Here is a 17,254-nt window from a genome sequence, read left to right as displayed (position 1 = left end):
TGAATAGCTTTCCTGAGCAACTTTTCTTTTGTCTTTAATAAAAATTTAGATGTAATCCCTCTGGCAGTTGTGTCATATAGAAAACTCATTTAGAGTGCGCAAGAGATCAAAATTTTATTATTCACTCGAAAATGTGTTAGACACCCTAGAGAAACCAGGAAAGACTCCATCTAGGAGCTTAAAGTCTCAGTCCCGCATGTTGCGGTAAGTGAGAGATACTGAGAGACAATAAAAGAGGGAATTGCAGAGGAAAGAGAAGCATTACCAGAATATTAGATCAGCCTTCATAAATTAAAAAGTAGTATTGTGAATTAATAAATCTCTTTAAGAATAATGTTTTGTCAGTTATGGAAGATTCAGAAAAATGGAGTAATGGGTTTATATATTTAAAATCTCTAAAGTAATCAGTTTTCGTTAAAATCAGGAAGTACCTTAACACATACCTTCCAGATATTTTTTGTGTGTATTGTCATTAGCCTAGGTTAGTAGAGGTTTTTTCCCTTTGATTGGAGAGGAAGCTTGCTTGACTGTTGCTAGGTGATCGCTAATTGTGATATTAACTGCCAGCAGGCTGCTGGCAGGGATTATAAATTTTTTTTCCTTGTTAACAAAAAGCATGTGTTAGGGGTGCAGCAGTATCTAAATGCTTCTGTATTGCTCAAAATTTATAGCGGGAGTGATAAATTCTTTAATACAACTATGGTTATGTACACAGGTGTAGAGCATTAACCTCTCTACACAGCGGAATAGGCTTGTTAGCCCCCATCCCGTAACGGCATCACAGTTGAGTGTAGAAAACAGCTGATGTGGCTGCAGAAGGATCTGAGCTTTCCGGTGCAAGCAGCGTAGTGCTGGCAAGCATTGGAGGAGTCCTCAACCAGAATGAGATGCCGTCTGTCCCGGGTTCACTCCGCAAGCTCGCGGCGGTGTGGTTTGGACCGAGTGACCTCCTCCCATGCCGTCCGACAGCCGCTCTGCAGACCGTGTCTGTACAGTGTGGGAGCCAAGAGGCTGCTCGGTGCTGTAATCGTGGATATTTCTCATGCCTTACACAGGGTCACTGCCGTAAGGAAGTGTTATTCATCTTCCAGCATCAAGGGATGCTCTATTCCTGCAAAAGTATACTACTAAAATTTTTTTTCTCAGTTACCGTACCATCCTAAATTTACTTCTGAAGGAATGATAAAAATTATAATCTTCCTGCTTGGTTGGACACCCATTTATATACCTTATGGTAGCAGTCTGAGTCCAGCTTGCGTTCCCTGCTGCCACAAGATACAGGGTTTCATGGGGTCCAGCCAGGTAAAAGCACCTACAGCTGTAATTAGCTCAGCAACTTGAACATAAGAATAATTGTGGTTTAGCTGCTTTTCAGAAACTTTCAGAGACTGGTTTCTATACCTGCAAGATGCTCCGTTGGTTACTCTTGGACAAAATGGTTTGTTATTTCTAGGTTTGGGGTCCTTGACATTTCCTTCAGTTCACTGTTTGTTGCAGGTGTAGGTGAGACTTGCAGTGAAGTATTTTGCACCGTGGGTGGTTGGTAAGGGAGTATGTACAGTGAGGTACAGCGATGCCTTCGTTCCCTTCATCTGGCAGCTGCAGCTTCTGTTGACCCCGGGGCAAAGGGTGATGGTTGCAGTGAATTGGGTGCTCTCCCATATACTGGTTCTGCATTACTATGTTTGTCAGGAGCAGAAGAGTTGTATTTCTTCTGGTGCACCTTTCGGCAAAATCTGTGAGCTGAGCTGGATGTAGAGGAGCTTCAGTCAATCATCTTTGTGCCCGTCATTTTTGCCACTGGTAACGGGTAGGGAGGGGATCCTCTGTGTCACTGCAGCCTGCTTGTGGTCTAGCAGCTGTTTGCTTACTGCAGGCTCTGTGTTGGGTATATTGAGTGCAACAGCTTGTTAGTTTACAGCTGACACCCTTCATCATTCTCCCCCTTGCTGAGCTGTCTCGCCCTGTACTCCAGCCTTTCCTGAGAGCCAGGGTGTGCTTTGGCACCAGCTGTGCCCCCACAGCTGAGCCCACGGCCTCTTGGCCGTGGTGGGCTGAGCTGTGTGTGGAGCATCTTCCCTGCCTCCCCCCTGAGCCTTCCTCCTTCAGGCTAATAGCTCTCAGCTTTGGGGGCCTTTGAAGTCTGGTCAGGGGTGGGATTGTTGGCTTCTTTGTTTGTTTCCCACCCCCCCTTCCTGTGTCCTCTGGCTTACCATCACCCTCTCGACATATCTGGTAACAGTCACTGGCCTATATTTATTGCCTTTCCTCTGTGTTTTCATCATCCATTATTTGTGGTGTGTAGTCCCACACAACTGAATCTGGTTTGAATTTTTAGTTGTTTGGGTTTTAAAAAATTATTAATCAGGCCTGTCTGACAAAGAGGTCTGTGAGAGTTTTTGGCATAGTTGTGAAATACTGCAACTGTGAGAGAAAATTCATACCCTGGCTTTTTTTTTTTTTTTTAATGCTTGACTTTAAGAACTGCGGTCTCCTTGCTGTAATGGAAATTCCAGAAGACAAAGGATTTCTATTTCCTTTTGTAAGTCTCTTGAAGCCTGTGCACCTTTTAAAGATTTTTATAAATGTATGGCATATATTTTGGTAGAAATAATTAATCAAGCACGGGGACGGGACTCACACACGTTACTGCTTCTGGATGCTCTGGGATCTCCTGGTTGTGCTGGCCAGCTGCCACGAACCCTTGCTGGCTAGCCAGCCAGCCTTCACATCAGCCTGGTTTCCAGCACAAGTGGTGTCCAAATCAACACATTCCCATGGAATGTTTTAGATTTCAGCAAAGCAACATTTTCCTATGGAAAATCCCTGCTAGTTCTCAGTCAGGTGTCTTCCCCTGCCCAGGGCACTGTGGCATGACAAAGTTTCCTCCTGGTTATGTCATCAGAGGCAAAGCAGTTCATCTCTTGCCTTGAGCAGAAATAAAGTCCCACTCGTCATTAAAAATTGATAGTGAATCCCCGGGAAAGGTTGGGTTTGATCAGGGGTGGCTCCTAGTTCGAGGTATCTCATTTCACATGAGCAGATGCTCATGGGTTAAACACTGTTAGTTGTTAGTTCTCTCAGCTGCTGGTTTTCAGCAAGCATGTGAATACTTCATTTGCTTCCTGTGGTGGTGCACAGATGCCGCAGTGACAACGACTGTGCTTCAGAGAGAGGTGGATCATGCACTGAACAGACATGAACTTGCACCCCCGGGTCCTGTTTTATGCATTGGCTACAAATACTGTTGCAGCCTGGATATCCTTTTGGCTGAGGGTACGTTTGAACCAATAGTATTTTCTGCAAATCAAACCAACAGTCCTTGACAGGTAACTGTTGGTGTTTCACATATCATCTTATATATAAACTATAATTTGTGTTCTTTAAAGATGTTTGTTTGAAATCTCAGCTCTTTATGATTGATGCAAGTCCATCTCCCACCACCATTCCCAAGTGCCCTGTGCTCATCTGCTGGGAGTTAAGTTAGTCCAAACCTGTGCATAAGAAAAATGTATTAGGCCACAAGTTCCTTCGCACTGGTGTAAGAGCTCAAATTAGTTACTACTTTTCTTCTAGTAGCTGTGTGGGGATTTATTATAAATTAAATATTACTTTAGTCGTGTTTAGTTGATAAGTTTGCAGAAGAACTCTGCCATCAATAATGCTAATTGCATAACTAATAGATAATTTCATAATAGATGATGAATTAATAGATATTTCATAATAGATTATGAAATGAAATTATAAAAACAGATTTTGCATTTCTATTTTGCTTAAACATAGACTATGATGTTACTTCTGTTGGAGAATCAGCCACTCTTCTCCAGTAGCTTGCAGACTACACTAAAGAAACAATTGGTTTGAAAAAATACCTGGGGTGGACCAAATGTTTTTTTATTATAGATGGTCTTTGGAAGAATTAACTTCTTCAAATGGTTTCTTGATGTGGAACAGGGAGGAAGCAGCTTTTGAACGCTTTAAAGTGAGAGACAGTTTAACGCTGTCATTTCTCAACTTGAAATATATTTTAATAATTAATACCATCTGAGACTTCACATGCAAAAGTTTGGGAACAGAAGGAGAATTTATCCAACACAGACCAGGCATAGCTAAACTTCAGCAAAGCCCTGCAAACACAGAAGTTTGTTGTTTGAAAGGCTTGACCGGTCGCTGCGGTACATTATTTACATGCCTGAATTCTTTAGCTTCCTTCCCTGGGAAGGCACAGTTAATTTTCCCAGTTCATGTGGGTTTGTGCTGAATCAGATGGAGTTTTTTATGAGAGCCTTGGGCCTTTTTTCAAGTTGGAAAATAAGATAAATCACTGTGGCTTTGTTTCTCTAGTGGAGCCATTTTGTCTATTCAAATATATACACTTTTCCCTCTCCTTTCTTTAACCCTCTTCCACCCACATACAAGCATACACCAGCCTGGGAGTAAATTTTTCTATGGCTTCATTTCAGAATGTCACCATTCTTTTTCTTGGCCTTTTGAAGGGCATATAGTTGCCATATTGTGATTTCTGTGGCAAATTTGCGCAGTATCAGTACTGCACCGTGGCTTTCTACTTGTAGCTTGATGGGTCCTGTCCCAGAGATTATCCTGGACTCTGATGCGCTATAAAACTGTAAGCCTGTCCTACAGGAGTGTGAATGCCCTCAACAGCTCTTGACCTTCATGTGAGTTGAGGAGCTACACTTGAAGAGCTGGCGTTTACTTTAAGGAATGCAAACAATTGGTTACATTAAGCCCTATGAAGTGAGCGTGCGTATTCAGACGAGTGCATGCCCCAGCGTACTCCAGCACTTGTGACTGTAGACGTACTTAACTTCTCTTTGGTCATTTTGTGCGCGCTCTCTCTCAACTCCCCTTTTTGTTCAGGAGTATTGAAGGCTTTTATTACTTGTGTAATTGCTTTGGATCCCTTTACAGTCTGTATTTTAGCACAGTGAAGTTTTTATACGCTAGCACAAGAGTCTCTGCAGAATAATTGTGAAAGCAGTGTGTTTTTTATATATGCCATTTTATCAGGACTTTGCTAATGCTGTCAATGTAATAGACAACATCTGTTTTCCGTTTCATTGTATTTTGTGTAGTGGTAGTTAACTTGAGAAGGGACAAAAGTAACTTTGAACAGAAATGGTGTGTGGGGCTTGGTTCACAATTTGCATCCAAAGAGGAAGGTGGAATACCTTAAAAAGGCAGGATGCCTTACAGTAACCTTACTGGAAAATATTTATTCCCTTGCCTTTAATTAGGACATTGGGCAGTTATTTATATATTGATAGCATAGTTTCATAACACTAATTTTGATAAAAGCTCAGTATATTAAAATACTTATGATTATCTTCAAGCTTTAGAGGACTTTGGCAGGGGGTCGTTCCTGTAGTCATGAAACGGGTTTCAATCTGTCTCTTCCACCTGCCTTGACAATGCTGCAACAAATCTCTTCCATGTTTTCAGTTATTTCCCCTAGGTACTGTGCTTTTAAAACACTTGCTGCTCCTGACCCCTAGGACATGATCAGTGAATGCCTACGGGTCGTGCCTCTCCTGCCGAGGGCTCCGGAGGCAGCAGCGATGGCACTCTTGCTCTGGGGAGGGCGAGCTGTGTTGTGCTGGAAGGAGGGGTGCGCCTGGCTAACAGTCATCTGTGCTGTTAAGAAAAGAGCAAGGTTGCCTTTTACGTCTGGGAAGCTTGCTCCTTCTGCCGACAGACGCGGCTGTAGGCCGGAGGGCTGTTCTGGCGTGGCGGCGGCGGTGCAGTGGTGCTGTGGTGCCTTGGCGGGAGAGGAGGGGTGCGGGCGGCCATGAGGTGCTTCCTCACAGCCGCCTCTCTTCTCTGACTTACCAGCACTGCAGGTTGTTGGAGTGGGTTCTCCACAGCCCTGTTGCCCGCAGCACCATGGGGCTGCTCTGGGGCGCCTGAGGAAATGAAGTTTAGAGGGTCATACCCACGTTCCCTCTTCTTTCTCTTCCCTTTCCCCTGTTTGAATCCATTCTTTGCTTTCAGCCATGCTTGTCACAAGAGAGGTCTCCCAGTGGCCGTTACCTTCAGGCAGCCTCTGCGTGAGCAGGAGGTGAAGCGAGAGAGGGACATGGTGGGGCCCGAGTTCAGGGAAGGGCTTTGGGTTGGGTGGGCGCTCGCACGTGGCAGGCGCCCCAGGGCCTGCCGCGACCACCACCCTGCCATGGCCACCACCCTGCAGTGACCAACCACCCTGCCACGGCCACTACCCTGCAGTGACCAACTGCCCTGCTGTAGCCACCACCCTGCCATGGCCACCACCCTGCTGTGACCAACCGCCCTGCCACGGCCACCACCCTGCTGTGACCACCACCCTGCTGTGGCCACCACCCTGCTGTGACCACTGCCCTGCCACAGCCACCACCCTGCAGTGACCACCACCCTGCCACAGCCACCACCCTGCAGTGACCACCACCCTGCTGTGACCACCACCCTGCAGTGACCAACTGCCCTGCCACAGCCACCACCTTGCAGTGACTACCACCCTGCCACAGCCACCACCCTGCCATGGCCACCACCCTGCAGTGACCAACTGCCCTGCCACGGCCACCACCCTGCCGTGACCACCACCCTGCTGTGACCACCACCCTGCAGTGACCAACTGCCCTGCCACAGCCACCACCTTGCAGTGACTACCACCCTGCCACAGCCACCACCCTGCCATGGCCACCACCCTGCAGTGACCAACTGCCCTGCCACGGCCACCACCCTGCCGTGACCACCACCCTGCTGTGACCACCACCCTGCAGTGACCAACTGCCCTGCCACGGCCACCACCCTGCAGTGACCACCACCCTGCCACAGCCACCACCCTGCAGTGACCACCACCCTGCCATGGCCACTACCCTGCAGTGACCACTGCCCTGCCACAGCCACCACCCTGCCACGGCCACCAGCCTGCAGTGACCAACCGCCCTGCCACGGCCACCACCCTGCCATGGCCACCACCCTGCCGTGACCACCACCCTGCCACGGCCACCACCCTGCCATGGTCACCACCCTGCAGTGACCACCACCCTGCAGTGACCACCACCCTGCAGTGACCACCACCCTGCCACAGCCACCACCCTGCAGTGACCACTGCCCTGCCACGGCCACCGCCATCATGGTCACCAAGCACTCACGCGCTGCAGAAGCCAAGCTTCATTCATGCTGGTGCCCACGGGACACCTCGTGGAGCTGTGCGTTTGCTGATGAGGCAGGGTGACCTCTGCGTGTGAGGGGGTTTGGTGGGTGAAGGGCTCTGATGGAAGCACAGAAACTGCCCGGTGTCTGGCCAAGGCTTTTCTGGGTTGATGCGTTAGCTGGGACTGTATGTTGTTATGGCTGAGTAAAAGCCTTAAAGCTTTTGGGTTTTTAGCAGATGGCTTTGGGTGAAGGTGTGTGTATATTGCTGTACAGAGAATTCAGTGAATGTTTTTGACGTTGATTTGTTGTTGGGGGGGGTTAATTATTTATTCCAAATTGCTTTTTTCTCTCTTCCTCTGAGAGAGTGTGGGCGTGTGCTTTGCTGAGGAGGTTTTTCCTTGTGAACAGAATGTGAATCTTGAATCAAATTAACCTATTTATAGCGTGAAATTTTAGACCCTTGCTTGAAGGGAAAAATAGCATGATGTTACATCAGCTTTAAAAACAAAATGGAATTAATGCAAATAGTAACTTACAATTGTTTAATGTAAATTAGATTTTATTTACACTTATTTCTTATTGCCTTTAGCACATCAGGTCCACCCATTTGGCCAGGAAGCACCTTCTTCAAGAGAAATGGAGCCCTTCTACAAGGTAGGTGATTGATACTACATCTTGGAGTAACTGTTCTGCTTAACAGATACCTCTTACAAATTGCACAGCTCTTGTAATTTTTACTGGACAAGAAGTAACCAAATGTTTTTTGTTTCCTTTAACCTGCCTCCTTTATTGCTCATCTGCTGCCTTGAAAATGATGATTTACTACATACAGTGAGTGTAGTCTATGAAAGTTGCTGCCTTTTTTCTTTCCTCAGATTATTAATTTGCTTAATGTAAAATATGGCAAAGGGTACCCTTTTGTTTTTTTTTTTTCCTTTTGTGTGGATAAAGAGTGCCCAGAAGGAAATGTTCCAGGAACACTACTTTTAGCTCTGTGGATGAAGCAAGGTTCTTCTTTGAGAGGGATCCTCTCTTTTACTCCCTAATTGTCCTGATAGCAAAATGTACCCAAAGGTAGGTAGCGATGCTGTAGTGGGGAAAACAGCAGCAGAGTATTTGTCTCAAGAAACCTACCATGTTTAATGGTGCTTATATTCGTAGAGGAATGTGAAACATCTTCTTTCCACTGGATGGACAATATAAACAGAAGCTATATGACTGTAGTGTTGATAGGTGAAGGTTTTCAGGCTATCTGACTAGACTTCAAAAAATCATTATTCACAGCTAAGTGTGTTTATATTTCTGCCGTTAAGTACATAGAACTACCACTGCTCTTAATGGAGGTGTCTTGGGAACACAGAAGTCTGTTTCCCCAGTCTGCATGCGTTTGTCTATGATGCAAAAGTAACTTACACCATGTAGAATCATTTTATGGTCTTTGCAAGTATTTGCCCATGAAGCATCTCAGTTTTGTGTTCATTCTCATGGTGCCAAGAGTTTTCTGGCCTTCTTTCTGGCAGAAAATGCTGCATGGTGTTTTCTGGAACATTTATCCAAATCACCTGGGATGGAGCCTTACACACAACTACTCTCACAACCCAATAATTGTCAGGCAGTACCGCTTACCTTCTACACACCAAAGCAATCCAGCATCTGTAGTTTACCCAGTAATATTTTTCAACTGGTTCCTTGTGCAGAATTTGCATCATTCTGTTATATCTATGCAGAGATCTGTTCAAACGAATTTTAAATACATTAAAGCATTCATATTATTTCTTAACACTAGAGGATGGTATAAATTGTAGAGTTTGGCAGCTTTTGGCTTTAGTCTTGGTAGGATAGATCTGCTACCTTTGCAGTCCTTCCTAATGGAAAGAACTAGATTTTTTATTTTTTTAAGGAAAAAAATAAACTATTGTGAATGGATATGCTTGATTTATTTTCATTTGTTCAACAATTACGCATTTAAATGTGCACCTGCACATACACAGTCTTTGTAATTTCAGTTCTTAAAATGTAAACTATTCTGTCAAGTCTGTATGGCACGAATGTTTTACCTCTGCTTATGATGCAAGATATCCAGGAATTAAGACCAATTACTTTGTGGTCCTTCCTGCCTCAGTTGTTACTTAAAGCCTTTCCCAATAAAGAAGAGAATGCTGTTTTCCACCCTCTTCTCTTCTGCCCTCCTCTGCTGTCCACATTGGGGATAAAAAAAGCAAATGTAAAAGCCCAGAACATTTCAGCATATTGAAGGCATAGAGAAAAAGAATGAGATGACTGCCTTTTCAAGCAACTAACAAAGCCTAACAGACCTTTAACTGAGTTGGCATTCTGCGTTGCCATTTCAAGTGGAAGACCCAGCCAATTTGAACTCTTAATATGCATGATACAACTGAGGTTGGAAGGATGAGAGAGTGTGAAGAACAACCTCACTAAAGTAATCTTTTAATACTTTCTGGTTTTAATTTTAAAACAAGAAAATAACTCAACCAGGCCTTTCTTTTTTTTCTTTCTTTCTTTACATCTGTCTTCCATTTTTTTCCTACAATGAGCTCTTTTCACATGCAGGCTTCAGCAGGTTGCATGGAAATAGTGCATCCACCTCTCTGCTGCTTCTGACTGTCTTTTTCCAGAAGATCTGTGTAGAGAAATGTTAGCGGGTGCAGGGAGGTGTGAGATGAGGGAGTGGAGAGGTTTGTTGAGTCCCGCCTTACATGACCATCTTAAGTCCCTTTTTCCAGTGCTTATACCCAGCTTAGTGCAAGCAGGAGAATGAAAAACTGGCTCAATTATCGGTTTCAGGTTATAGTACTGCCTTTTGATTGGCAAAAGTTTAGGTAACAAAGGGATTTTAAGTTATTTTTACTTGATAAATGTTTTGCTACATTTGAAAAGAATGTTCAGGGCATATTATAGACAGTAATAAAGAATATTTCTGAAATTTCAGTAAATGTGATATTCATGTGCACTTGTCACGCCTCATTTCTTCTGAGTTGTTAAGGAAAATGCTCTTTTTCTGGTCTGGGGAATGAAGAGAAAAAAATTCTACAATGTAAGTAGTACTTTTTTTAGCCAGGAAAGACTTGTAGAGGCTCCTGGTTTCCATTCATTTTATATCTGAACTATTTGGCAAAGTAATCTTAACCATTGTAAAGCATTTAACATATCTCTCCAGAGAAAGTGACTGAGAAACCAGTTATCTGTGTACCTCAAAATAGCAAAGGAAGAGAAAGGGAAGCTAAAATTCATTGTAGCTATTCTGTGTCCTTGATGTCTTTGACATAAACAGGATTAATTCTCAGTTCCTTTCTGGCTGTCTTTGCTTGTACTATATTGAAGAATTTTGAACAAAATATTTATATGCTGTTTTCTTTTTGCCTATGATTTCATTAGATAGGATCTGGCTACCAGAGTTTCTTCTTTTGAGGATCAGGGTACTGTTGTTCCTAGCATTAACACTCTAATCAAAACAAATGAATGATGAATTTACTTTTTGTGTTGAGTAAGTCACCTGCTCGGGTGCTTTTTGAAATGTTGAGCTCCTTCTACTGGGTGACGATTGCTCCTTATATCCTTGTGCTCTGCGGTCTTCTCATGAAGTTCAATGCAGAGCTTAAGGTAGGACCTCCAGCCTTACCAGACTCTCATACCTTCTCTCAAAACTTGTACATCCATGGAGATTGCTGCATTCTAGCCTTCAGGATTTCCAGATAAAACAGGCTTTTGCTCTTACTTCTTTACTTTTTCTATCGGTTTTTTTGTATCTTGTTATTGTACATACTGTGTTTTTGTTTCCAATCACAGCTTAATTTTTTAAATCTGCTGTATGGAGAGCCTTTGTTCCCACTGTTTTTTCTGTTCTCAGCTGTCATAACACATCCATTTCTATTTAATAAAATGCATAATAGGAGAAAGTCTTTATAGTGGAAAAGATTTAGACATATTCTGAACTCTTCAGGAACTTGCATTGTGTGAGATAGGTGGGGACATAATCACATTAACTTCAAAACCTTGAAACTAATGCACTGTGTTCAGATAAGGTCAGTTTCGTTGCCTCTTCTCTGGTCTTGGGTATTAAGCTCATGTTATAGGCTTGAAGATGCAGCTGCTCACAGATCAGTGGTATTAAAACTTTTTGCTCTCAATATATCTAACATTCTCCCTGAATAAATTAAAAATATATCTTCAAATTAACTTCAGCAGCAGTCGTGTAAATTCCAGCTGCCGAGTGCGACCCGTAAGACGTAACTGGACTGTGAAGGTGTTTGATTTTGTTTCTTAAAGATATAACTTTCATTCTGATGAAAAAAAAAAATACCAAGGTTAACGCTCTCTTTTTGTCGTATTTGCCCTCACACTTTAATAAACCAAATACAACATATTATTATGTCTTCTTGTATCAAATTTGTTCTCTCCTGAGTTGCAAGGAGGTGTACCTATATAGAAGGTGCCTTTGGGTGTAATTACAGCTGGCATGGAAACAGAGCACTGCACAGTGAAAACAGTGATCCACGTCTGCTGTTGCTGCTGCAGTGAGGATTGAAACAAGAGTGCAAGAACTGCGGGAGTTGCCCCAGAAGATGTGAAAGCCCCATGACTGGGCAGCAGCTGACATAAAGCAATGACTCCCCTCTAGTTTACAGCAAGTACGTGTTTGCCAGGCTTAATGCCATTCTTGGGTAAGGTTCCTGAGTTACTAGTCGAAGCCTGGCAGAAGCAGGCCCTCGTCCACAGTTAGTGATTCTTCGTCATCCAGGGAAGGAAAATGAACCTGAGTCATCCAGTCCCTGTTGCTGTTGGACCTGAAAATGGAGATGGCCCTCATCACTGTGGCTAGATGGTCCACCTTGGATTGCTGCTTCCAGCAGTTCCTGACCGACTGGAGGTACAGCCGTGATCCTTGCCATGCTCTCTGCTTTCTTGTGTGAGCAAGGTCCTTTGCTTCCCCTTCTGGCATTCAGTACAGTTTAAATCTGCTGCCTGTGGATTTTAAATCAAAGATCTGCTCCAGAGATCTTGCTTAAATCTTGTTTCAGAGATCCTGCAGACCCAGACTCACACCTGCGAACAGGATTGCAGCAGACAGTGAACTGAATTCAGGCTGCATGGCTTTCCTTTGAAGCCAAGGTTCTCTTTTAATTAGGATGGAAAAAAAGATCGGCAAAAATCCTTTCCCATTTGCAGAACACAGGAGGGGAGGAGTGAGGAGTTGCATGTGTCTTCTGGTGCCTCTTGGCTGATGGAACCTGAGAAAGGAGGGATTGTCTTCCCCAGACCTCAAAAGCTGCTTTGTTCTCTCTCTGCCATCGTCTGCAGGGAACAGGCATGCCAATGCTCCAGAACAGCAAGCGATAGGATGCTTACATGGGGATGGCTTGGCCTTTTCTCCTCTGGAAAAGCATTGTATGAGACACTTTCATCTCTGCCTGATGCTTCCAGCAGCCCATGTGTGATCTGCCTTGGTCCAGCTGCCATGGCTGTAGCTGGCACTGCCTCTGAGGAGCTCTGACAGGGAAGAGTTGGAAGACACAGTCTTCACAGGGTCAGGTATCACCAAAACCAGCATGAGACAGTGACTCCACAGTTCGTTGCAGAGTGAAAATGGAAACTCTGGGCACTGCTGCTGCATCGACCCTCGATGCCCTCAATCTAAGAAGGTGTCTTTCACATTTTAGTATACTGACATCTGATACCTGACCATAACGTGAGATTTTCAGGAGACTGCCAAAGCACACGGATCGCTTTATTCTTGGTTGAGAATGGTGATTTATTTAAGAGAGCATGAAAATTGCATCCCTAAATCAGAAAGTTTATTTTATACAAAATGTGGACAGACCAGACCTGAGAAGTCCTACATAAAAAGATGGGGAACCAGCTCATTTATGAACACATGCACACACTTGTACAGAGATCTTTCTCTTCTCTAATAAGCTTGAGAATCCTTTAAATGACCAAACAGGCCATTTAATCCATTGTCGATTGAGTAGCTGTAAGAAACCAGAGAGCAGATTTGGGACTTCACATTTCCAAGTGTTAGCTATTAACAGAAGCACTTGTTGAGGTGGAAATAAGCCAGTGGGGAGGAGGCAAAAAGGTTGCAACTGTTTTGCTGGTTTCCCTTGAGAAGGCTAAATCAGAATCGTATGCTCTTATAAATAAAGATGTCCAGCCTGCGTTTTATCTTAATAGGGACATTAGGAAAAAAATATAACAACAGCAGGGACCAGTTTCTTTAGAGAAAAAGTATTGCCCATACCAGCTACTCAAGTCTTTTCTCTGGAGAGGTTTAAGAGGAGTTGTTCTTGTTACCTTCAGGATGGAAGTTAACAACAAATTCACAAAGATAAGATGCCTGTGTGCATGCAGCCACATGCATTTTTTTCTCTAATAATGAGAAAAATTGGGATGTGTTTGTTAGCACCTGCCAATAAATACTGAGCACCCCTTCAGGCACAGTGGGCTTCTTTCTTCTGGTGGAAATTCAGTTCATCTGCTCTTTGCACTGCACAAGCAGGACGTGTGCAAGTCCTGAGTGCGTCTGGGAGAGGTGCAGCCCATCCTGGAATACAGAGCATCTGTACTTGCTGGTGCTAACAGAGGTGAGGAGAGGAGGAGCAGGGAAGAGCTGAGAGGCATGAGGATTCAGTAAGTCACACATGCACTTAACTTTCAAAATTGCATGTCTTACACTCAAAAGAAAACCAAACTTGGAGAGACACGCTCTGTTTTCTTCTACTACCTAGAGGTGCAAAAAAAAAAAACAACATGGCAAGGTAGCATATGTATTACAGATATTTTAATATTATATAATACTTAAATGTAATGATGACCATAAGAAGAAAGTCCAAAAGGGAGGCAAGAGAGTCCAGCATTAGGACTGGTAGATTTAGGTGCTGTGATCTGTAACACAACCTTGGGCGAGACCCTTATGCCCAAATCCAACTAAACATTAGTTTCCTGATACATATTTGGACACCTCACATTCCCCAAGAATCTAAATACTGTTTTTGCTTTGGGGTTATAATTCCTTGGTTTTTTGCTCTATGAAATGTGGATAATAATAATGCTTCTTGCTGCCCAGAGCTGTCAGTCTACAAAATGTTCACCCTATATCATTCCAATGGTCCACTAATGGGAGAACCATAAACAGGGAGAACCTAACTATACAAAGCAACAGAACAGTTTGTTAGCTTTTGCAAGGAAGTATGTTTTAGTTTTGTTTTGTTTTTGTTTTTTTTTTTTCCCCACTGAAGTGTCAATTAAGCTCCTTACTTTGAAATATACACTTTGAAACTGACCGTTTAACTCTATGAATGACTGTTACGTGTGAAGATTTGGGGTGTTGAGTGTCCAATTTTGTTCCTAGATAGGAACCTTCATCAGAAGAGCACCAAACCTTTTTACTTCACCATGTTTTCTCTTCTAATTTTTCTTCTATGAGTTCCCATTCCATCCTTTTCGAAACTGTGGTGACAGACATGTTCTGTGTTTGCTGGTGACTTGGCTTTGGTCGACCTATTGAATTAACAGCAAAGCTACTATCTCTCCTTGTTGCAATAAATCACTTTTCATTCACATGGCATTATTATTTAAAGCAGCGCTTTTTTGTTTTTTTCCCTGCTGTTTGGGTTTTTTTCCCACATGAAGGGTACCTGACAATCTCTACAGGAGTTTCTTTTCAGGAAGATGATTCACATGGTACTTCCATAGAGACCACCGAATATTTGAATAATTTATTTATTATTAACATTCAGTGTGTTTGCAGTGGTATTATTGAAGAAGTGTAATTAAGTCAGAGGGGTTGTGCAGCGTGTCCCTAGGGGAGTAATTTGAACAGCAGAGCTTGCCTTTGTTTGGGAAACTGGGTAAAACTCTAGTGGGGCTGCTGGAGTCCTTAGGGTGCTGGTAAAGGGTCATGTTTGTGAGAAGATTTTAAAATGTCCTTAACACTGTTCATTCAATAGAAAAATCCCAGTGAGAGACATCATTTTGCAGTGATTCATACAGAAATGGTTACTTTGGGGTGACATTTTTAGCGCTGTGTTTTGTGTAGGACATTTGTATGTAGGGTGCTATGCATTAGCTGTGCAGTATGCGTATGGTGGTTTTATTCCTATTTTCCTAGTTGAGTGTGTAAGACAGTGGCAAAAGCTGTAATTTATTAAGCGTCCGAAGTGTGGTCCTGTTGATATTAGAGCCATTAGTAAGGAAATGTGACGGCTGGCTGTTATGTTCCCCGTGACCAAAATGTCTGAGCTACCTTTGGCCTCAAAAGTTGAGAAGGAAGAAAACCGAACGGCAGCAGATGGGTTTCGCTAATGGTAGATCACGTTGCAGAGTACACGCAGATAAGTTAAATTCCGACTGTGTTTAAACTCAGTGACTTATGTTTTAGATCTGCATAGGTGTCTTTACAGATAACTTTGCTTGCTTTGTTTAACAGATAACTTTGTTTTCTGGCTTTGTTTACTTTCCTTGACAACTGGTGAGTGTGAGTGAGTGCTGTAGGCAAGTCCTGCTGCAGTGCTAACCTTGGCCAGAGGAGAGGATCCATCTGTCTGTACCTGCCTGTTTTGCCTTCAGTGTCAACTGCCGTGTGAGCCGTGGCAGTGAAACAGCACTTTGCAATACACACCAAAGAGAGAAATAACTGCTGCTGCAAGTCCCTGCGGTGCTGGCCTGTCTGCCTCAGTAACTGGTTGCAGGGGAGGAAAGACCAGGGAGGCTACCCAAAGCGTGGAGGAGGTGAGGAATTGGGTGGTCCTCTCCCAGACAGAGTTCAGTGCTGAGGTCATCTACAGGTAGTGTCGCTCCACGGATGCTGCTTAAAAGGCTTCAGATATGTTCTTGACTTCTTTTCGGGTTGGTCCTGCAGGTGATGTGGCTGTGACTTTGCGTTTGAACACTGGAATCTGCTTCCTCTAAATTGTCAGTAGCTGGCCTCAGCTTTTTTAGGAAAGGTATTTTCTGTGGCTGGCCCTTCTGTAGGCATCAGCGCAAGTGCTTTTGTCCAGAGATGTGTCCCTTTCCACCCCATAAATGCACATATGGGACTTATTTAGAAATGGAAAACTGTCTGTGCTGCCCTGGGGTTTCAGTTAGGTGAAGAAAGATGTAGACTAGATACAGGCAAGAGAAATGGCAAGTTCCAGTTCTCAGTGGCTTTCTCCTTTACCAGAACTGCTGTACATCCAGGATTCCTCCCATGTTTTCCTTTCCCCACCAGGAGCTATAGTCTGCTCAGAGCATGGTGGTGGTTTGCCTGTGCCCAGGGTTTCTGGATGCCTGATAGCATGGTCAAAGCATCTCCTCAGGGGTTGTCATGTAGCTGGGAAGTCCTGGACATGATCGCTGCAGATTCAGAGACAAGTCTGGCAGCAGTCAGTGTCAAACCTTTTCTGTAGGTGGAATTTGGGGCCAGGCCACCACTGGCTAGGCTGGGGCCTAGAGTAGGAAATTTCAGTGGCCTATGACAGGGACATAGCGTACCACCAGTTAGATCCCATTTTACAACAGCAGTTCTCTGAACAAGTCACCATTAGAAACTAGCAGTAAAATTTGTATGGTAACTTGGAAAAATGGTAGAGTATGTAAAGATTTATTTTCCGTAACTGTGGAATTATTGTGATTATTGCCATCAAAATCTCTGGGCTGATGAGCTGGAGCATATGCTCTGTGCTGAGCGCCTGTGAATGTTTGGCATTCCTAAAATGTGAAGGTGGCTGATATTAGAAGTAATCTTGGCTTTCATAATTCTAGAGTTTGAGAGCACAGCTATGAGAGAAACATAAGTCTGTGCTTTACATGGAGATTGCTAAAATAAGACTAATACTGCAATTGCGTTGCTATGAGCCATTCTGGTGATGTGCAGATTGCTATGAGCAAGGAAAAGCTGTCATCAAGTTGGGCTGTTCCTTGACTACATGTCATGTTTCTTGAGACAGACCTATATTGAGAGAACTAAACCAGAAGCTCTAGGAATTTTTAAAATGCTCTCTTGCTTTGACCTTCTTGTGTGATGGGCAGTTACATGGTTTTGGATCCCTGGGGAAACGAAAGCTTCATAACTAGTAAACAGAAGAAAATTATGGGAAAA

General features: G+C 43.7%; 1 protein-coding gene across 12 annotated transcripts in view; it reads left to right on the top strand.

Annotated features, from left to right (window-relative positions):
* FOXN3 (forkhead box N3) overlaps positions 1 to 17,254 on the top strand; it is a 215,088-nt gene that overhangs the window by 129,772 nt on the left and 68,062 nt on the right. For all 12 annotated transcript variants that reach the window (XM_042790642.1, XM_042790639.1, XM_042790641.1 and 9 more), the window contains exon 4: positions 7,745 to 7,809. In XM_042790642.1, coding sequence (XP_042646576.1) covers positions 7,745 to 7,809 — 65 coding nt within the window. The remainder of the gene's footprint in view (positions 1 to 7,744; positions 7,810 to 17,254) is intronic.

Source organism: Tyto alba, unplaced genomic scaffold, assembly GCF_018691265.1.
Source record: "Tyto alba isolate M040663 unplaced genomic scaffold, T.alba_DEE_v4.0 Super-Scaffold_18, whole genome shotgun sequence".
Classification (NCBI taxonomy): Eukaryota; Metazoa; Chordata; class Aves; order Strigiformes; family Tytonidae; genus Tyto; species Tyto alba.
The sequence above is the reverse complement of the archived record's forward strand: the minus strand, read 5'-3'. Positions and strand labels throughout refer to the sequence as shown.